We start from the raw sequence: 22,254 nt of genomic DNA on the forward strand, positions 1-22,254 counted from the left end.
AGATCTGCCTATGGTGAATGCCGGATAACAGCCAATGCTTGCTGGTGAACACCCTTCTCTTGTTCTCAACTGTCAGGGCAGCCTAGTCCAAGCTCCCCAAGCGGGGCAAATGCTCAGCAGGCTGAAGGGTATCCAGTAGACCTCCTGCTGCTTACTTTAGAGGCTGCCATGTCCAGCAGACCTGGAGGAAATTGTCCTGGAAGGACAAGCCCAATCTGCACCCGGAGAGGGAGAAGAGAGGACAGAGAAATGGAGTTATGAAATTGCAGCATGGCTGAGGCCCTCCCATTGGAGCCCTTAACTTGTTGGCACCCTCCTCCTCTGAATACCAATACCCCCTCCCGCAGAACAGTGAACCTAAAGTAGCCCTTCTGGTCTCTTATTCACTCAACTATAAAGCTGATCAGAGAGCAACAAAATCACTAGCATCAAGAACTACATTTTTTTTTCCTTTACTATTGCTGCATTAATGAGCAGCTATATGTATAGAATCAGGAGGTGACTAATGCAATTAACCTGGTGTAATGATGCTGCTGAGGAAGGGAGAGAGGATTATAACATACTTAGATGTCAGTATTGCCCAATTTTGTATATGTTCCCGGTACTGTTGGGTTGTGTCTGACACAGGAAACTTAAGCATAACAAGCAGTGCTAGATTTCAGTTTGTATCCATTCTGCTCATGCATCTTTCTGTGTAAAATAAAGATGTGAAAGGTGGATTGCTTTGCGGAGAGTGGGGGTAGAGAGGAAGGGATTCAGTTTGCTGTGGTTCCTTTCCTTAGCAAAATAGTAGTAATAGTAATAAATCATATTTTTCCTGAAGAATCTTCCCAAAATGTCTGCTTCTTGGGGCAAGCTTTGGGTTTTCACAGAAAGCTACAAAGAGAAAGTCCGAACATAGGGATTCACACAGCACTGGTCAGGGGGAGACAGAGGAATGGAAAATGAGCAACACCAAAACATATGCAACTTGCAGCAACCGCGAGAAGAGTGAAGATCAAGCACTTAAAAATAATAAGAACAACAATAATAAATGCTTATTTTTAAATTACCCTTCCGCGTTACATTTCACCCATCTCCTGGGGAGAGAAACGACTGACTGAAGTTTTGTGCGGGTCTAACTGCGATGTGCAGGGTGCACTAGCAGCTCTGGGCGCGTACGGCTGGGATGTGAAGCAGGCTGAGCCGGAGGGCGGGGGAGGGGGCTGGTAAGAAAGGCAGAAAGAGGGAAAGAGGGAGAGACCCAGCTACGCCTTCCTCTGGGTTCCGGCAGCCTGAAGGAGCAACCCTTCACGGGGCTGGCAACGGCGGGGTAGGAGCAGGGAGGGGGGAGCCTGCCCCCTCCGCCCCTCCCTGCCTGCCTGCCTGCCTGCCTGCCCGCGCAGAGCGGAGGAGGGCGGCTGCCGCCCGCGGATGCTGGGGCGCGGGCGGCGCGGGCAGGGCGGGCGGCGCGGGCAGGGGAGCTGTCCTTCAGCACCGCCGGCCGGGGAGCGCTCCTTCGGCAGCGCCGGCCGGGGAGCTGTCCTTCAGCACCAGGGCCCCGGGAGCGCTCCTTCGGCAGCGCCGGCCGGGGAGCTGTCCTTCAGCACCAGGGCCCCGGGAGCGCTCCTTCGGCAGCGCCGGCCGCGGAGCTGTCCTTCAGCACCAGGGCCCCGGGAGCGCTCCTTCGGCAGCGCCGGCCGCGGAGCTGTCCTTCAGCACCGGGGCCCCGGGAGCGCTACTCCAGCAGCTCCGGCCGCGGAGCTGTCCTTCAGCACCAGGGCCCCGGGAGCGCTCCTTCAGCAGCGCCGGCCGCGGAGCTGTCCTTCAGCACCAGGGGCCGCCGCCGCCGCCGGCCCCGTGCCGCCGCCTTGATGCAGTAGCGGGGCCCGGGAGCCGCCGGGGACCGCCGCGGGGCAGCGGGGGGGGCCGCAACCGGGCGCTCTTCTGCGCCCCCAGCCAGAAAGGGGCGACGCGCCTGTCCTCCAGGAGCCCCCCTCTCTCCTCGCCCACCTCTGCCAGGAGCGAGCGCCGCGGCTGTGTGGAAAAGCCATGGGAGGCCAGATCTCGGCACCTGTTCAGCTGAAATCAAGGGCTTACAGTATACTGGGCAGTCTGGCTTGGTGGTAGGAGCGAACGAAAGGAAAGAAGAAGCAAGCAAGAAAAAGTGAGAGAGGATTGGAGCAACCGCCACTGCCGGGAAAAAAAAAATAAAAACCCAAGGAAGATAACTGGGAAGGAAAAGGATTTTCATGGCGCAGGCTGCAGAGCTAAGCAAGAAGACTGAAGGTTGCATCTCTGCTCTTACAGTCTCTAACTGTCTAGGTCCAGATAATGAGAGATTGTGTTGAGGATGCTGCTGCTGCTCCCCCGTTCACTGTGGAAGCCATCTCCAAATTAGCCATTACATATGGAAACTGGAGACCAGAATTTTAGAAAAAGGGATTAAGGCGTCTCGTTTTGGGGGGGGTTCTCTATTTATTTGTTTGTTTTTTCTTGGTTCTTTTCTCTCTTTTTTTTTTCTTTTTTCTTTTTTCTTTTTTTATATTCCAACCAGAACGTTTCCGATTTAAAAGGCAAGCCTCTTCCCGTGTGGTCTTTCTAATTTACACTCTTTTCCGTGGGCTTTCTTACCTCCCTTTTTTGATATCTTTCTCTCTATAAATACCCATTATATTATTAGTCGGAATTATTATTCTTTTATTTTATTAAACACACACACCCCAAGAATCAGAAGGCGGTTGGGTATTTGTATAATGAAGAATTATGGGGCTCTTTGACAGAGGTGTTCAGATGCTTTTAACCACCGTTGGTGCTTTCGCTGCCTTCAGCCTGATGACCATAGCTGTGGGGACCGACTACTGGCTTTACTCCAGAGGGGTTTGCAAGACTAAAACTGTCAGTGAGAACGAAACCAGCAAAAAGAACGAGGAAGTCATGACCCATTCTGGATTATGGAGAACCTGCTGCCTGGAAGGTATTTGATTCCGGATCTCCCCCCTCCCTTTCCTCTCCCACCACCCCATGTTTCCCCCCCCCCCCCAAAAAAAAAAAAAAACCCTCCACATTCCACCATTTTCTCACTACATTCCTTCAACCACAGAGCGAGAGCAGTGGGCTTAGTTACTCAGGGCAGAGAGGCAAGAAGATAGGTGAAACACTCTCTGCTCTGTTCCCTTCTCCCTTCCTCTTGCCCACCCTCCCCATGACCCCCCAAAATTCACTCCTCCCTCCAAGTGGAATAATTTGTATGTTACAAAAACACTGACAGACCCTTTCAAAAAGCAACTATGCAGCCTGCCTGTCTTCAGATTGTTTGTATTGCCTGGGAAAGCAATGCCAAAATGCTGTATTATTCTGTGCTCCGGCTGTAATCACAGAGTGAAATAATTGATTTCTTTGCAAATGGCTTATTTTTAAAGACAAGACAGGACTGAGGGGCAATATGGGGAGAGGGTAGCAACATCACACTCCAGCTACGCATATCAGTTAACTTTAAGAGGGAAAAAGAAGAAAGGGAAGCAACTCTGTATATCCAAAACGCCTTCTATGATATATCTAACGGTTCCAGTCATCTCGAGTTTGGAGCATTTTGTAATGTCTGTGAGCAACCACAACTCACCAGTTGGGTGCAGAGGGGTCTGTTTGGTGGCTGAATAGTTTGTTTTGGGGTTAGGATTTTTTCCCCACATGTTTGGCTTTTGGGGAGGTGGTTATTTGTTTTGGGCTTTCTTTTTAAGGTTTATGGTAAAGGCTAAAAATAAATGAGTCTCTGGATGGAAAATCAGCCTAAGTCTGATGTGGTGAAACTGAATAGCAACTCAGTGATATGTGTGATGGCAGAAAAGACACCGCTGCAGCCAACTTCTGGAATCAGACTACCTAAGGGAGGAGGGAAAGAAGAGAGGGGCCAGTGATTCGCTTTTAAATATGTGTTGCTCAGTACTGCTATTGGTGTACATGTGGGCTGGGGAGGTGGTCTTCAGTTGGTGCCGGAGGGATAGGGGCAACTGATGTAAATGCGTGGTCAATGTTACACACATAGCGAGAAAGAGAGAGAGCCAGAGCAAGAGAGCACACATTACAGCTCATTGTAAAACCCCTGCTTATGAATCAACTCTCAGCTGGAGGGTGGGTTGCCAGGGGTTTATGGACATCCATAGATAATGTATGTGTCTGTCAATGTCCACCAGAGCAGGGTGTGCCTTGATATCCTTGATGGGAGAGAATGGGAAGTAGGTACCGCAGAACTGATTTTCTAAGACCGGCACTGGGAGAGGGAAGGTTGGCAGGGGAGGGAAGAATAAACTATGTATGTCCTAATGTCTCTCACCAAACCAAGCTAAAGCTGCTGTTTGGAAATGGTTGTGTCCGGGAAGAAGCACGAATTTCCCCCCCATTCTTGGTGCAAACGGTTGAGTGATGGCTGGACATGTTTTGAATAGCTAAGTGACTTCATTGAGCGATGGTCTATTTGACGCATACTGCATTTAGTGCCCTTTGTCAACCCAAACTGCTGCCTTTTAACATATCCTGCAGAGGAGCTCTATGCTGAATACTATATGCTGTCTCCACGCCAGAAAATCAATAGCAGTAAATTAATGGGGGATGTTTTAAACACACTCGCGCACACACATGCACACATTTCCTCTAAGTAGATAAAATATATAGAGATATAAATTAATAAAGAATGAAAAGCCTTTCACACAGCTATTCATTACAATCAGAGAAGCAGTCATCTCCTTAATTAAAAATTAATGAGAGAGGAAAAATAAGCAAATCCAAATGCAAAGCCATGCAGGGAGGAAGCCCTTCCTGAGCTGTGTCCCCGAGCCAGAGGGCGGAGGGAGGCTGGGGTGGAGATAAGAGGTATGAGAACCCTGGCTGGGAGAGGCAGTGAATTCAGATCATGTCTATCTGCCCACAAAGCCGTATCCAGAAGGACACGGTCTGAGGGGGAGGAGGAAGGGGCGGATGAGGTTTGTCAGATCCGAGAAGCTCGGGGCTCCTTCTCCTTTACATCTGACAGGAGCCCACTGGCACTGTGGGGAAGTGGTTTGCACAACAAGAGAAAGTACCAGGATACTTCCAATTAAAAGCTGCTAAGTGCCCCGTCCCATTCTCCCTGCCTCCAGGCTGCACTGCCAGGCCATACCCTCTGCTCTCAAACAGATAGGCTCAAACTGCAGCCCAGCACAAGAGATGTGAAATGCAGCCTGAAAGCAAGCTGCGTGGCCTTGGCAGGATACTCTTGCTTGCCCCCAGCCATGTGAGCCCCGGGGCTGGCCTATTGCCCCAGTCACTGGGCAACACAGGGTAGATGTGTCAAGCAGGGCAGGAGAATGCAATGCACCACTCAAGAACAAGCCCAGCTCTGAGCTGGGACCTTCCTCAGGTTATGGGCACAGGTTGCACCAAAACTTTGATGAAGGCAAGGAAGTAAGAGAAACATGGTACAAGGCAAAAACAACCCCACAGGTACACGCTGAGCAGGGCTTGGACATGGGTTTGCCTCATGGGGTAGTGTGGCACAGGTCTGGGACTGGCACTGCAGGGATGCAGTCCACTTGGCTTCCCACAGTCCCACAGCCTGCACAGGGGCCAGTTACTGGCACCCCCTTCCTCCCAGAATAGCATGGCCAAATGCCCTCATCAGGCAGCTGTGAGCAGACCCTGGATGGCAGGCCTCTTACCATCATATCTGATAAGCTGGAGAGGACGTTATCTTCCTTCATGGCAGAAGGAATCAGAAAGGTGTCCATGGTTCTCTCACTCTCCCTAACAAAAGCTGCCTGCTGGAGAGCAGGATGGAGAAAGGCATAGCAGAGACCCCCTTTTCCCCATAATGGAGAGGGTAGACAGACTCGTGGACCGGCTCAATCCCAGGAGGCTATAAAAAGGGCTAAAGCCTTTGACTTTTCCCACACACACCCTGCCCATGGTGTGCCAAAGGTGCTTGCCAAAGGGGCTGGGGCAGAAATACTTCTGCTGCCTGGAGGGGGATGGGGATGGGGTGTCAAGGAAAGCCTATAGGATGAGGAGAGGTAAGAAGATTCATAATGCGAGAATAACCAAAGAAGTTGCTGATACAGTCTTCTGTCACTGGTAGGAAGCCTCTGAAGAGATTGCCTTCATCTTGGGGATGTGTAGGAACTCTGGCATTAGTCAACATTGTAGGCTATCAGAGATGGAGGACTTTTTGTGTTCAAAATACTTTGGTAAATTGTCTTTTCTATACACAGGCCTGGTGTAACTGTGACGCTTACGTCTGCCCCTCTGTTGGGCTCCTTCCATTTTATGTGTCAGTCCCCATTAATGGCCACAGCCTAATCCACTGTTCCTCTTCCTCATCTAGCAGAAGCGTTGCATTGTCCAGCTGCCATACTTGCCAGTCTCTCCATCCTCCCAGCGCCTTTTCTGCTCCCTGCAGCGGTCCAGTTTCCTTCCATCTTGAACTCATCTTGCCCAAGATATCCAATAGCAAAAAAGGACATTGGGACTCAGTTTCAGGCTGTATATCGAGATATGCTGCACTGAAAATTGCTATTTTTTTTGAACAATTTGGTTCCTGGGCTTTCAATTTTAGGTTTCCCTCTCTTTAGTCATTCTGCTCCCCACAATGGACTTTCAGTCAGTATTTTCAGATCTTTGTATTGATCAGAGAAGAAGTGTCATTTTGGATGTCCCTCCTCTGTCAGGCTTCCTTTCCCCTCTGTTCTGTGTCCTACGGAAAGCCCCCATTCAATAGTGGGGAAAAAGCAGGAAGGTAGGGTTTGTTTGTATTACTGCAGATCACACTTCCAATTCTGTTCTTAATCTTTATTCAGATAATTCTTTCTCAGACTTTGGGATTGTCCACATGTGTCCCTGAGGCATTCAGAAAGCTTTGCCCTTCAAGAAACGTGACAGACTGTCTCTCTCAGATCTTTAACTGTGTATGCACAAAACATATACCTACACCAAACAGTTGAGATCTGCAAGCTCATATCACAGGCGGGTACAGACTGCACCTCTTATAACTTTAAAATGGCTGCAGATCTTCCAAACTAATTCCTTTTTGGCACGTAATTTTTTTAAAGCACTTACTATTATGAGTGATACCTTGTTGAATTTTTTCGTTAGCTCCTGTAGATCTCCTACAAGATTTTTAAAAGTGAGTGATGATACCTTATCAGAGTCCTATGAGGTGTGCAAATGAAATGTATTTTTATATCTATAGGTTATTGGTTTTGTCATGTTACCATTCTTATTAGGAAAGGGATAGGTCTTGGAGGCTTTTATACTGAGAAGGATGGAGAGCAGAGTCCAGGGCAGGCAGGCATGAGTGATGCACGTGGGGTTAGACATCGCTGTAGATCTGACTGGTGTGAAGGCAAATAATTGAATGGATGTTGGTACAGAAAATAATTCCTGCCTAGAGACCCTTCCCAAGGAAAATTAATGAGCTGGTCTGTTCCCTTTTCAGCTTGTTATATCTGAACAGTGCATGAGAGTTAAGTGCAATTTCAATGTTTGCAAAAATGACGAGCTGACAGTAAGGCAGCAGGGCACAGGCAAGCTTCTGCCACACAATTCTGGCAACGTGTGCCTTCTTTATACTGCCTTCTCCCATTGCTGTTTGCTTCTGGGTCACTTCTTACTTTTCATATGCATCTTACAATTGCTTTTTCCTTATCTTTCCTCCTTTCTTTCCCAGCTTCCTTTCTTTCACCCTTCCATTCTGCCAGTTTCCTTAGTTTTGCCCTGCAGAATTGCTTCACATCCTAGTTCTAAGGATTCACAATTCTGCCAGGGCCGTTGCCCATGCTGTCCTAACTCAGGGACTCTTCTGACTACCCAGTGAAAATATCAGTAGATTAAGCAAGGATCTCGGTTTCTTTGTGGTCCAGGAACAGGAGCAGCCTATAGCACAGCTCTGAGCTGCAGCAGGAGGCAATGGCCCAGCACATAGTTGATTGCTGCTGGCATTGCATCTGTCAGGGAAAAGGAGGATGCAGATCTGGACAGGCCTTAGGATGAAGAGGAAGATGAAGAATTTCAGAAAGAAGAGAGATAGATGGTGAGGGAGATACTTGGGGTCTCCAACTTTGGTGGGTTTGGTTCTACTCTCAACTTAAACTCACATCTGACTATAAGTCACTGAGAAGATAGGTATTTGATGGGATGAGACCTGCAAATTCAATTCATTTGTAAAATTTGACAAGCAAAAGCTGGTCTACACCAGTGAGTTGCGAGAACTGACTTTTAAATTACTTTTAAATTGTGAAGCTTTTTACTGACAGAGAAAGAGGAATGGGTTAATATTGTCCTGAAATGCACCAGAAATTGCCTTGCTGAAGAGAGTGAGAGCGAAATGCAGTGGGAGGGACATGGAGATGCACTGTGGCAGCAGTAATGTATAAAGAAATTGCACAGAGATAGAACAAATGTCTCTTTGCCAGGGAGACCAGGAGCTATTCCTATCTGATGTTTCCATTTTAACCCATCCATTTCCCTATGCAGGTCCCTGAGCCCCATCCTCACTTCACTTTGGTTTGCTACGATCTCCTCAAGAGTTTGGGGGAGGAGGACTGCTGAAGTTTGACATCAGAATCTCCATATCTATTTATTTTAAAAGCAGTAGCGAGGAGGTTGCCGGGGGGAGCAGGAAACATTTCAGGCTCTCAGATGGCTCTGCCCTCTGCCCCTGTTTTAAGAGCAGATTCCCAATCAAGCATACCCTTTTTATCCCAGGGGGAGCCCTCGCTGCTCCATTCCGTGCTGCTTCTCCCTTCCATATTGCACTAGTTGTCAGGGGATGTGCTGCTGCCTTTCACAGGCTTGAAACCTTTCCCCTTTTGGAAGGCTCAAGGGGGAGGGAAAAACATCTCCTGCCATAGGAATAGGTTAGCGGGGAAGGGGATCCTCTCTCCCTTTTCTTCTCCATGCAGATCCCATCCCAGAGATACAGCTACCTAGAAGGGGAAATATGGAGCACAAAACAGCTCAGGGATACATAGAATATAGTGTAAATATAATTCACTAAAAAGTTATTTTTCCCTTGCTTATATGGCCCTAGCATTTTCCGTGCCCTCCATCTTTGACTCATTCTATCCATCTCCATTTTATTTTGTTCTCGATCCCCTCCCCGTTTTTCTTTTTTCTCTTTCTCTTTCATCCTCATGTCTCTTCTATGCTTTCTTGCAAAAGCAGCTTCTCCATTATTTCTCCTTGATTCACTCCAAGTTCTCTGAGGCCCATCCCCCTTGCTATCTCCTCTGTTACATTATCTTGTCCTTGCTTTCTTCTGCCCCTTTTGCTCCTGCCATCTCATCTGTCTGTTCTCTTTCTTCTTCTCTGTCCGTCATACCACTCTGGTTTTCCCCCCATCTCACTTTCAGTCGCTTTCCCCCAAGTGAAGGACGCCATCCTTTTGGAGCTGTTCTGCCTCTCCTTTCTAAAGTAACTCCTTCAAAACGCCTCACTGTGGCTCTCTCCTCTCCTTTCTCTGTCCAGTGTCTGCACCAGCTTGGCACAGTGTGAGACCGGTTGCTTTTGCTGTCTTCTCTTTCCCCCAGGGCAGCCCAGTTACCTCTGAGGGGGGCTGTGACGCAGCTCCCTCCTTCTGCTCCCCCGTACTCATTGCCTGTGGTCAAGTAAACATCCCTCCACTTTGCTGCCTCCAACCTCCTGTGGCCGGAGGGCTCACTGGCAGCTTAGCAGGCTCATCTGCATCAAGTCAGCAACTGGGCTGGAAGATGCTCACGGCAGTCCTAAATACCCTCCCTGGCAACCCTCAGACATGAATCAGGCCAGTATCCAAATGGAAAATAAGGGTCTCTTTAGCCATAACCCTGGGGCAGTTGTTGTGCAGTAGAGTGAAGGATCTCCAGTTGTCAGGAAGAAGTGTCTCAGCAGTCATCCTTTTCAAGCTGTTTACAGAGGGACAATTTTCTTTGCAATCAAGGAAATGAAAGCTGAGATTCTCAGGAATTCTTGCGGAAATGAAGAGAATGGGACAGGGGTCTCCAGGCCCAGTGGTTCTCAGTGAATTGTGAGCTGGTGGGAGAAGGAGGATCATATACATTGCAACGACCTAAATGAACCATAGTGGCTCGCTGGATCCCAGAAACAGAGATAGTGCTGTTAGTGGCCCAGCGTGGTACAGAAAACCCACCATCACAAAGTCCCCAGGCATGACAAAAGGAGCAAGCGGGATAACAGAGAGCTCTACTCTTACAGGAGGGGGGACCATCCAAGTGGGGATCTTAAAAGTCAAAAGAGAGTTTGTAGGAAGGAGACAGGGACAATGAGGAGTAAGAAAGACCAGGTATAGGAAGGGAGCCTGAAAGATGTGTTTGCCTGGAAAGGGAGGTGAATGAGAAAGAAAGTCATTGGATTGTCTTGAATAATAAATGGGCTAAAGAAGGTGGAGCAGGAGCTCTTGATTTCCCCATATTTTAACACAGACAAGAGGACCTGATGTGAGTCACCAGAGACCCAGTTAAAGCTTTCTCGTTTGACGTGTATCAGGGCTATGGAACTCACTGCCACTGGAGCTCCTGTGGCCAAGATTTTAACAACTTTCAGTAAGCAAGTGGGCATTTATGACAGAGTTCATGAAAATTAAGCATCCCCATAATGGATGTGAACAGCATTTGGGGTGTTTTGTAATTCAGCAATAAAATCAGTCTCTATGAAAACTAGGATAACTTTTCATAAGGGCAGTCTATCCCCTATCTGACTGCTATGTGGTTCTTACCTCTTCCCTGAAACATTTGTCAGGGATTAAACAAAGATTTACTTAGTCTGGCATTTCTTTTGTTTCTAGATGCTATGCTATGCAGTTGCAAACTAGGCCTTCATTTCTGCTGGTGTCAATGACTGCCCTAATTTGACAAATTAACAGTGAGTTTAGATATTTCTATCATATTTCACTAGGAAGAATCTGGGATAAAGAGCAATTAGGAGCATATGGAATTAAGTGGAGTCCTTTTTTTTCATACCCCAGGGTATAAAATAAGTAGTTAGCAATGAAGGTGCTATATATGTGCAAAGAATTATTATTGTTGAAGTCCCTGCTTCCCAGGAAGCAATAGGCTTTGGGTCTCTTTGATGCTATCATGACTAAATTAGAAATGAGGTTGTCTCTTTTCTCTTGTATCTGTGGAAATGATTACTGAACTGGCATGTGATGACGTACAATAATGTAGTGTTTCTATGCACAAGAGATGAAGGCCCGATTCTCCCCTCGCTTGCGCTGGCATAACCTCACTAACTCAGATGGAGCTATGCTGCTTTCACAGTTCATGTAGGCAAGGGGAAAATTAGGCAGAGGCAGGGCCATGCATACTTTAAACAGCCATGCCCCCAAGGTCACTGCATGTCTCTGCTTCACCGAACCTGACAGACTAAGGGCTAAATTTACTTCCGGTGGGAGTGGGTGCAACAGCTCTGAAGTTAGTGAGGTTCTGCACCTACTTGTACTAGCAGTTCACCCGATCCAACAGTCACCTTTTTGACTATTTTTTGACTATTTTCACCGGCTTCACCTCTATTAGAGAAATTCTGCAGTGTTTAACAAGCTGGTCTCCCTTCCTGTGGGGCAAAAACCCTCCTAAGTGTTCTTCTCCTTGGATTGGTAAAAGTGTAAAATGGCCAAGAGGACCATGAACCTCCCTGGATTTTGCTTTCTCTTTTTCTTTCTGCACTTCTGTTTTCCATTCAATCTCTTTTACACACTGAGAGTTTTCTGTCTCCTTGCCCCATTTATCTATCTTCTTTATATTACAGAAAACCTCTCCCATAAAATTCCAAACTACACAGAGTTTTCATAACAAGCCCTGTAAGATAGGTGAAATCCACTTCTGTTTCTGTGGCACAAGCTGTTGAAGATTTTATACTAGCTTCCTATCAAATCTGTAACTCCCCAGAGAAGCCTATGAGCTTTATCCTGCACCTCCTGTCCCCTAGAGCATATACTCCTACCTGCCAGCCTTGGAAAAAAAAACAGAAAATGAAGATAGTATACAGAAACTTGAGAATCCTATCTATGGGTAGGAATTTTTCCGATGTATGTTTTTGCTAGAAGCAGAACAACTTTAAATTCCTGATTTAGCTTGTTGTAGAAAGTACACATTCTGTCAAATAAAGAATAACACTATCCACCTCCGTCCCCTGGATTTTCTATCCATTTCTGACTTTTCTCCTCCTATTTCTCAGTTTTCATTCTCCTCCTGAACATGATTTTTTTTAGTGTCTGTTTTATTCTTCTCCTCCCACTGCTTCATAGCTACATTTCATTCTTAAATTTGCTATCACTCTGAGAATTTATCTCTTTCTTCAGCTCTTGTTTATATCAGTAGTGTAGCTGCAATGAGGTGGATCACTCTTGAACACTGAATATTTCCAGGTTTATGATCATGCTCACTCAGTATCATAGGTCATGCACCGCCAGCACAACCACTTTTGATCTGATTGCATTTGCTGACTCCGGCAACCTAACTGAGGCCTGTCCATTGTGACTAGTAAATTTCTGAGAACTGGCTTCTGCAGCTATCCTTCCTCCTGAATATGTTGCCTAATACTTTTTTTTCTTGGTTTCAATTTTTATTCACTCCTTCTACCAGTCCTCTTCTGAATTCACTGTTTCCTCTCTTTTCCCCATTTTTTCCACTTCATATTTCATGTCTGCCTTTTTTCCTCTGACCCTCAGCCCTGATGACACTGCTTCTCTTCCCCTTACATTTCTAGCCCTCCGTCCTCCTAGGTAGGAACCTCTTCCATCCTGCTCAGCCTCTATGGAGAATTGGTGAAAACAGAAGGACAACTAAGTGAGTGTGTGCATGTCTCCTTTCAGATGCAGTCAGTGGTGGGTCATTGCAACCATTTGGTGGTTGCAATGAAGTGGCCTGGCTCTGACTTTTGCTTTCAGACAGCGAGGAGGTAGCATTTCCAAATGCAGAGTGCCCCCTAGATCTGCTTTCAGAGTATGGGATCCCAAGGGATCAATCATCAAGAATTTCTGCTGCTTCCTTTTAGATTCAAGCATTGCCCTTTTTCTTAGGCTAAGGGCCATGGCTTTCTAAAGGGCAGTGGCAGAATCATGAAAGAAGACACTTTTCGCTTGCTCATTTTTGAGTGAGGGAGTGAATGAACTGTGATAAATATTTTTCTGTATATAGCTAGAGCTGTCTCAGAGAAGTGGCAGAGGAAACAGATGGCAGAGGCCCTTTATAGACAGCTGCTGTTGTCTCTTAAGGTGTCACCAGCACAAGAAAAGTGGTTGTGATTGGGGAGCTTCAAGATCAGCAGCGCCTGATAGGACTTGAGCGGAAGAGAATGGCATCATGTGCATAGGGAGGGGGGTGAGAAAAAAAATCAATATTCAGAGACTAGGGAGTGGTGCTTTAGAGGTGAAGCAAAGTAGAGGGAATAGGCTGAATCAACTATGAAGTTTTATTAAATGACATAATTGTAGGACGGATGTCTTCCCAGCATTTAGGAGTTCATGCTTGGCCACAGGCAGCAGGAACGTTGTCGGGAGGATAAGGAAGATGATCCAGGGTGTTTTGGGGCAGTGAGGGGAGCTTATGTCCAGAGGAAAGAAAGAGAGAGAGCCTTCAAGCCCTGTGGAAATGCAGCCAGGGGGAGAGGAGACACCCAGGAATAACTATCACGTGGCCCCTATCTCCTTCAATTTCCTTCAGATAACCCCTGCACAGTGCACTGTTTGGATGAGGGGATGTCACAGCTTGGTGTAGGAGCCTCTGTCCCAGGTAGCGTCTGAGTGATCTGTCTGCCTGGAACCCAACCAGCTCACTGTACACAGCATGACGGGAAATTATAAGCTGACCTGTGAAACAGCAGAAGCAGAGATGTGTACCTGCTCCCTCAAGAACTAACCAGAGCCAAGATCTTTTATATCTTCCAGGCTGGGAAGGATTCAACATCAGGCTATACCCCTAAGTCTGCCAGGCACAGAGATGTTTAAATCTCTCCTGATCCCTTGGTGTCTCCGGAGTAGCAGCCATTTATTTCAACAAAGAAGAAATTTCACAGAAAGGGTCAATAGGAAGCTTGGAAGGAAACCAGAGACAATGACAGAGTCTGTCTTGAAGCACAAGGGTTTGCGGTAACATAACAGCAACTGTGGACAGACTTGGGACTGGAGATAAACGGAACCTAAAGTTGCGCAGTTCCTTCTAGCTGAGATACCTTCATTGCAGCAGTACTTGAGCAGCTCATATTCTTGAAGAAAACATCTGCTGAGAGCAGAGCAGCATAGCTATTTCACTATTGGGAAAGGGAGGAACAGAGAAACTGATACGTCTACCCTGCAGAGTGAACTGCAATTCAAAGAGCAGCACAGCACACAGGAAGCATGGGACTGACAATTCCCCTAAATTTCAGGTGACTGCCTAACCTTCGCACCATTCTTCTTCTCTTGATCATCACTTTGCCCATGTATATGCAGAAAAACATAACTCAATAAGGCCAAAAATGGCTTTCCAGAAATTAACTCCAGGGGCTGTCTGAGATCACAGGGGAGAGGTGTTCTGTGTGCTGCATCATTACAGCTTGGCCCACATTTACACGACAGTGAGGAGGAATGCATTCAGAGAGAAGAAAGACTGCACTGTGAGGATAGAGAGCCACCAGGGTCAGGGAGGATTTACACTCTTCTGCAGAAACTGAGGGGATGGATTGTTTCTGGGAGTGGATCAACACAGCTGTGGAGGGAAGCATCTCTGAATACTGGAAACAGATGAAAGGTTGGGGGCGGGAAGGGTCTGTGGCAGCCAGAAAGCACAGCTGGATAGAATCCACTACGCCAGATGGAACCAAGGGCTCAACCCTGGTGTGAGATAGGGAGGTAGCAGTGGGAAGGCAGCACGAGGGCTGGAAGGAAGTGCCTTAAAGGTAATTGAGAAATGCCGAATGAGAGAGAACAGTGAGTCAGCCAAAATCCAGGGACATGGAGGGAGGAGAGACCTGAATTGTTCTGGCCCAAGAGAAGCAGAAATATTAGCTGGAGCAGCCCAAAGGATGGGGAGACAGACTCCCTTGTCCATCTTCTCTGTCCTGTGGAATGGGAATTATTTCTTCCCCCTTTCTGATGACAGTATCTGCCACCCCTGGAGGCCTTTTCTCCCTCTCTCTCCTGCTCCAGCCCAAGGTAGAAAGAAAGCTTTAGGTACACAGAGACAGAGCTGGATCAATCACATTAACCAACCATGGATCTCCACCATTTGGGGAGCTGTGATCCAGTGGTCATGGCTCCATGCAGCAGGAGTCTGACAAAAGACAGCTGGTGAGAGAAAAAGTTGAAGGAGCTGGAGTTTAAATTTTTTGTCCTGACTTGTTCTCTGTGAGGCCAAGAAATTTATCCATGTAAGCACCTTAAGGCTATCGTGGCCACCTCTTGCATTGAGTCTCTCTTTCCTGGCCTCATAGCTGTTAACATATGATTTTTTCCTTTTCCGGGGGGGGGGCCTGGGATACAGCATTAGTGGCAGAGACTTCCTATTTTGGCCAGATGGTCTGTGGTAAAGAAGGGGAAATCAAAGCTTAGTACTCCACTCTGCCTGCTGCCTCTTCAGGCACTGGTGGGTTCCTGAGTATTTTACCTTACATTGACATGTGGCCGCACCAAGATGTCCTGTATGGGGTTGAAACATCTTGTGCTAGACACTATACAAACACAAAAAGAGGTGTCTTCCCTACACCTAAGAAGTGACAATCTAAGATGACAAATGACATATGAAAGGTGGCAAAGCAGAATACAGCTAACACACACAAAATTTGTGTCTGTCTTGTTTTTGACATCAATAATAGGGTATTACGCCTATAACTGACCTAATCTCCTTCTCCAGGGTAGGGAGAGCAGAGTGCAGAGCAGGGTAGGTCTGCCCAGCACCAGGCAGTGCCATAAAGAGATACCTGAATAACTCTAAGCAAGTTAGCTAAGGTACTAGAAGCCCTAATGGCTACTCAAGCGTGTTGTTCTGCACACGCAAATTATCAGCATGTCTGAGCACTGTCAGGCTGCTGTGCTTACTCAGGTGTGCTGCTTCCAAGGCCCATGAGAGGTCACAATGCATTGTGCCATGGAAACTTATAGTAAGAGACTTTCAGCTTTCAGTCTAATCTAATTCCCATATCCCCAAACTAGCATGCCTACACAGCCTTTTTCATTTCTTGTTTTCTTTTTCCACATTTGGTAACCATTGGTAGTCTGAAGGAAATGAATGGCTAGTTCTTATTCCAGTTCCTATGGGAGGGATATCATATGTGAGGTCCTGAAGGAGAGCTTGGAGGATGTGATCCCATGTGTATGTTTGAGTTCTTGAGAAATCTGGAGCCAGAAGATGCCATCACAGCTGGATTTCTCCTTTGTAGTTTTAGCAGACAGGGCTGAAGGACACAGAGACTAATCTCCATGTGACCTGTAGATCCTGTCCTCTCACATGAGGGCTGAAGCTTGCTGAAGAGGCAAAGCTGGAATGCTTTTGCCCATGTGGTAGAGGCCCTGGGGATACACAGCCACTTCTTTCCCTAGGGTTGTCATTTCCCAGGGAAAATGCGTTGGATTCCCGACAACACTGCAGGATTTACCAGCCAAGAAATAGTTTGTTCTGAAAATAAATAAAAATCTGATCTGGAGGTGGCAATTTACTCAGATACCCATGAGATCACTTATTTTGAGTATCTTGCTTAATCCTCACTGAGACTGCTAGCTTTTTGTCATTCCTTCTTGATGTTAGTTTTCTTGGAGAGAGGTGTAATATGTTACATGGCTTCTTCCTATAATAAAAACAAGGAAAGGACTCAAGGAGAGGAAAATTCCCTAGCTATCACTTCACTGAGCTCCATCAGAACAGGGATGAAAGTCGAACTCACATCCAAAGAAATTTTTAAGACCTATATGAAACCCTGCTCTTCTTTGGGATCCATGTGAAGAATTAGATCTCTGCAACAGATATAGAGTTGGTAGCTTTTCCCAAATAATGTACTAATCAGAAATGCTAAAAATAGGCTGCATTGGAACATCAGCTCAACCATTTCAAATGTAGAGCAAACGGCACTGAATGTGTTCAATGAAGTGAGAGAGCTTTGTTTTTAATCACAGAGTTATTGATAAATTCATGATAAGTGATCAAATGTGGACTTCACTTTCAAATGTTGTGACTTTCTGCACCTGCTAGGACTCCCTTGAGCTACCCTCATCCCTTTCATTACTAATGTAGTAGGATTTCCTGGCCTTTTCAGGGCCTAATATAAGAATAATTGTAATTTCATCTTTTTTTCCAGATAACAAACTTTTGTCTTCTGGGCCAGCGATCAATTTGCAAGAATTATCTTCAGGGTCAGTGATCAGTTTTCAAGAATAAATGTCCATAGTCCTACAAAATTGGATAGGATATGTGAGAGAAGACAACAAGATGGGAGGCAGATCAGTTAACATCTCTGTATGTTATTATGAAAATAACGTAAGGGCATTAAATTAGGAGGAGGATGTGACCAAATGAGGGAGAATCTAGACTTGGTTCATAAAGCAGCAAAACAGTGGTGAATTGGGATAGAGTCTACAGCTGAGGGGAGATTCGATGTTCATATGGGGAAGGAAATGAGCTGGGACTGCATGGATATTTGACCGAGGGACATGCAAAGGAGTGAGGGAAACTGAAGCTCTCAGAAAAAGAATTAAATCTGTTATCAGGGTTGGAACAAAATTTTGAGCCATGTTAGGCCATGACAGACCCTACTGGCTGTCCTTCAAACATGAGTTAGAACTTTTAGCCTGTCTGGATGACATGCAATTCAGAATGACAGAGGAGGAGAAAAGAGAGTTTTAAGCTACATTCATATTCACATGTCCCTGAACTTATGTCATCCAGGATTTCCCCTAAATTCAAAGTGTCTTCAAAAGGAAATAAATCTTATTTTTTTACCTGCTTTATGCTATAAAGTAGAGTGAAACAACTGGAATGAATCTGAGGATGGAGCCCTATATCTGCTCTCTGGCTGACACGTGCTAATGCACTAGCGAATTTAGTGGAGAGTTTGCTATTCACTGTTGAAACTATCTATACTTATCTTTTTGATGGGGAAGAAGCAGAGTGTCTTTCTGATTGCCTGCAGGAATCTCAAACTATATTTGAGGTATAGTTTACACACTTTACGGCAATGTTTTAACACTCCTTGTCTTAGTAGACATAGTTCTTAGAAGTTCTATCTTAATGTTATTGGGATGGGGCGATAATCCAAGTCGTGCTGAGCCAGTATAGCAATTAATTTACTGACTTACCACATATATTGTGATTATAAATTCACAAATTATACAACTCTATCCTATCAGGAACCAGATTTTCTCTTTAACCTCAATCCCAAAGCAGCCTGTCCATCAAGTACAATGTACTCATACATTAGCGTGATGAGAGCAGCAGAAAAGCTTAAATGGCTTGCTAGAAAATGCTACAAGTAAAATATAGATGTATCTCGTTAGTGTTTGAAGGATTGGCTGCTCATTAATTAGATGAATCACCCAATGGGTGTGTTCCCTAAGCCAATCAAAGCATGCCAGTTCAGTAGAGCCACAATGAGCAACGCTGTGCTGCGTCATTCAGCATTCTCTGGTGAGTGATTAAATCCATGTCATTTGTAATAAATCAAATGTTGTCACAGAGTCAACTTAGTGGGTCATGCTAGGTTATCCTGGTGATTTTGCATGTGTTACATCAGGTACTGCTGTGTCATACAGCTTTTTGCTGGGTCATGAGGTCATGCTGGGTTACTTAGATACCACCTCTTGAACTTGTCAAAAATTCTACTGGAATATGTCAGGGGAATGATGAGAATGGTATGCTGTGTAGCCTTTTAGTGCACCTGGTTACTGTTTCTTATCATGGATGAAGTATTTCTTCCTAGGAAAAAGTGCATTTATCTCATTTACTAGTTTAAACAGCCACTGCAATTTTTGTGATGATTCTCTTGTCTGTCCCCTCCAAAATGACACCTGCCCAAGGCCCATAACAGGCGAGTTTAGTCACTGAGCCAGTGACCTCTGTTTCACAACAGAAAATATCATGCCATTCCAGTTAATTATATTGCTGTCTGACTCCATAGAGTCAGAAAGAGATCCTGACCTCTGTGAATACTGCTGCACATTGCTGGTTTAAGTGGCTACTTGGGGATTGCCCAATCATAGGGAAATCTCCATGTAGCCAAGAAATGCATAAACCTCCCCTCAATTTGGGGATGTGACCAAGGGAAGAATAATACAAGTAACAAGACATTATGTTACAGTAATCCCCTGTTTCAGTGGTATCTTGTTTCGAGTCATGATTTGGCCAGGTATAAATTAGAACAACCCTGAGGTAACTCCACCTTGCCTCAGGGACAATGCCAATCTCTTCGGGTCTGATGGTCAGAAAAATACAAAGGCAGCAGAAAGCAACCTTTAACCTCCACACCATCCATCCTGTTTCAGATGCTACCAAGAAAGCTGGAAATTCCCAGCTTCATTACAGTATTCACTTCAGATGACAAGAGTTTAAAATGTTGACATTTTCATGCATAGAAAGACTATTTTAGGATTTTTTAAAGATCAGTATGGCCTACTGTAAGGTCTATGTGGTTAGTTTAACAGTAACTGACACTCGCTTTCAAAGAGAAGGAATACAAGAATGGTCTCAATAACATTTTTAAGCCTCTCGAAATAAATGTATTTTCCATGACATGCATGGCACCTCCAGAACAGACAGTGGAAGACTGTCATACAAAAGTTTTACTAGTACCAATCAGGATGACATGCCCAGCCCAGTGGTGCCATCACTGGTCAGGAAAACAAAGACCAACATACGATTTACTGAAGGAAATATATCATTTTCATCAGCAAAAACAATGTTATTGCTGAGATTCCAACTCACTCTTTCTATGCATGACAGTGCCACTCCCTGCTCATGCCAGCAGAAGGCATTCTGCTAGTGCACTATTTCTTACTCTTTAATGCACTTTATGACCCACTGTCGCTGGAGCACAAGGAAATGCTCCCATGCCCATTCTACACACGGAAAATTTGGGACACAGAAAGCTTAAGTGGTTTGCTAAGTATACACAAAGTCTGTGGTACAGCTGAACTCACTTTTCTGCAAAGTCCATATTACTCCACCATCCTTCCACAGTACTATTTACCTGGCCCCACTGCCTATCACACGACTGCAGTGCACTCGTTATTTTCCAAATCTAAAGTACACAGATGATCTTAAAAGCACCATGGAAATGTAATGGATTGAAATAAAAAATGTATTAAAGCTGATCCAAGCTTTACAGCACTTCATGCAAGCTCCTGGATTCTCTGAACATGGGAGGTCTCCGTAGGAACCACATCAGATCTTGCTGGTCTTCTACTGGAGTCAATGAGTGAGCCAGAAAAAAAGTTATTCCCTCTACAATTGAAATTGAACTCTCATTTTCCTCAGCAGAGTTACCTTAAGCCATTCATTATTTTCTTTCTCTCCAAAGAAAAGCCTGCTTGATACTCAGAGGTTGTTAGAACCAAAGGGGAAAGAGAGAACATGGGGATATTGTTCTTGCTGCAATTGCAGATATACTTGGTACCCCAAAAAAATTTATTAAAAAATAAACTAATTCTGCAATGCTTTCTGTTAGGAGAGAGAAAAAAAGGAGGGGGAAAAAAAAGAAAAACCATGCCATTGAAGTCCAGGACACTGTTGGTTTTAAGGGAGGTTAGGCCTGCAGTTGACATATTGGGTCAAATCCACAGCTACTATAAGTCAGCATAAACTGCTGATTATTACGTTCATTCACTATGCATATGAGGCTGAGATGCATTTTATCTCATTTAACCTTTGTGATGTAAGAAAGAGCCAATACTGAGTTCCTGGGTACATCTATGACAGATGGTATTTAACAGCAACAACAGTCATTGTGGGTGCGCCTTTCCATGTCTTGCTGGAATCTAGCTTCCTCCTCAGGCTTTCCATGTCAGTTGTAAACCTCCTGGAGAAACTTTTAGCTGTGTTCATCCACTGCAACAGCAAGACATTGAAATGCATCCACATCAGCTTGCAACAGTGGTGCAGCCCTATGTGTGCCACGTGATGCAGGCAAAGGCACAGCTAGGCTCCTCTCGTTTGCTTTCTCCCACACACCAGCCCAATGAATCATCTCACTATCAACCATTCATTCTTTTCTCCATTTGCTTGTCTTTTTTTCCTTCTCATTCATGCTCAGCAGGTGCCTTTAGTTCCCAGCCATGTCCCCAGATTCTTTCTAATGTCAGCTGTGCAGCTAAAAAGGAATTTTCTGAATTTGATTGATCAGGTTGTCACAAACCTGGCTGGGAGCCATTTGTTGGACACTCATCAGATTGCTACCACAGAATCCAGCTGCTGACTTTCCAATGTGCTTTAAGCCTCTGGAGTGCGAAGAGAAACAAGCACTATACCTGACTGAGAATCTCCATTGGTGTTCTGGGGGCACAGAGCCTTTATCGACCAGCTCCTCCCGAGAGCTTGACCTCCAACTACAGTTGCCTGTCCTTGTGGGCTCGTACAACTTCCCCAGGTAGCCTAACTACAGCCTTTCACAGAATCCTATCATGAGGCATGAGTCTTCTGGCTTTAATTTATCAGGCACTGCTAGATGTAATAAATGTGCAATAAAGATGAACTTTGCACATAGCATCTGAACCCAACATCTCTAGACTTCTCAGAAAATATAGATCATGAGCAAATAACAAACACAATACTCCCAATTGCAGCTCCCTTTCCCTTTGACACTATGGGAGATCTCCTGGCTTCAGGCTGTAAGCTCATGATTTGTCTTTTCTGAGCACTGTTATTCCTTTCAGTACCTTATGTTTCATTTTTTAAAAAGCTTTTCACCCCCTTTTCACTGCTTATTTTCTCCTCTCTTTTGATGCTGTTTCCTGTTTTGTTCTGCATGCAAGTCCTTCTTTAATACTTTCCAACCTTACCTGGCTTATTTGTTCAGCTTTTTGTAATGCACTTGGGTCTCAGCCATCCCACCATCCCAGTCTTTGACCTCAGTCACCACCAATCAGGATTCAAGGACCAGCTATTGTCAGTGGTGTGTGAAGGACTCCACAATCTCTTCTACCTAATAGTGAGCACACAGCCACACTGAAACTATTCTCACAGTAACAGTAATGTAATAACACCGTAATGTAAAGGAGAATGCATAACTCTCATAGAGGTCCTACAACACCTTGAAGATCAGGACCAGCTGTTCAAAAGCCGGCACACAGGG

General features: G+C 45.5%; 1 protein-coding gene across 5 annotated transcripts in view; it reads left to right on the plus strand.

Annotated features, from left to right (window-relative positions):
* Nucleotides 1-1,471: 1,471 nt before the first annotated feature.
* Nucleotides 1,472-22,254, plus strand: part of CACNG2 (calcium voltage-gated channel auxiliary subunit gamma 2) — a 58,489-nt gene continuing 37,706 nt past the window's right edge. For 2 of the 5 annotated variants that reach the window (XM_068943183.1, XM_068943193.1), the window contains exon 1: nucleotides 1,472-2,956. In XM_068943183.1, coding sequence (XP_068799284.1) covers nucleotides 2,746-2,956 — 211 coding nt within the window. In that variant the 5' untranslated portion in view covers nucleotides 1,472-2,745. Of the gene's footprint in view, nucleotides 2,957-12,721; nucleotides 12,792-22,254 lie in introns of those variants that run through there. The other 3 variants (XM_068943201.1, XM_009684327.2, XM_068943214.1) reach the window with 3 other exon arrangements.

Source organism: Struthio camelus, chromosome 1 (genome assembly GCF_040807025.1).
Source record: "Struthio camelus isolate bStrCam1 chromosome 1, bStrCam1.hap1, whole genome shotgun sequence".
NCBI classification, from domain to species: Eukaryota; Metazoa; Chordata; class Aves; order Struthioniformes; family Struthionidae; genus Struthio; species Struthio camelus.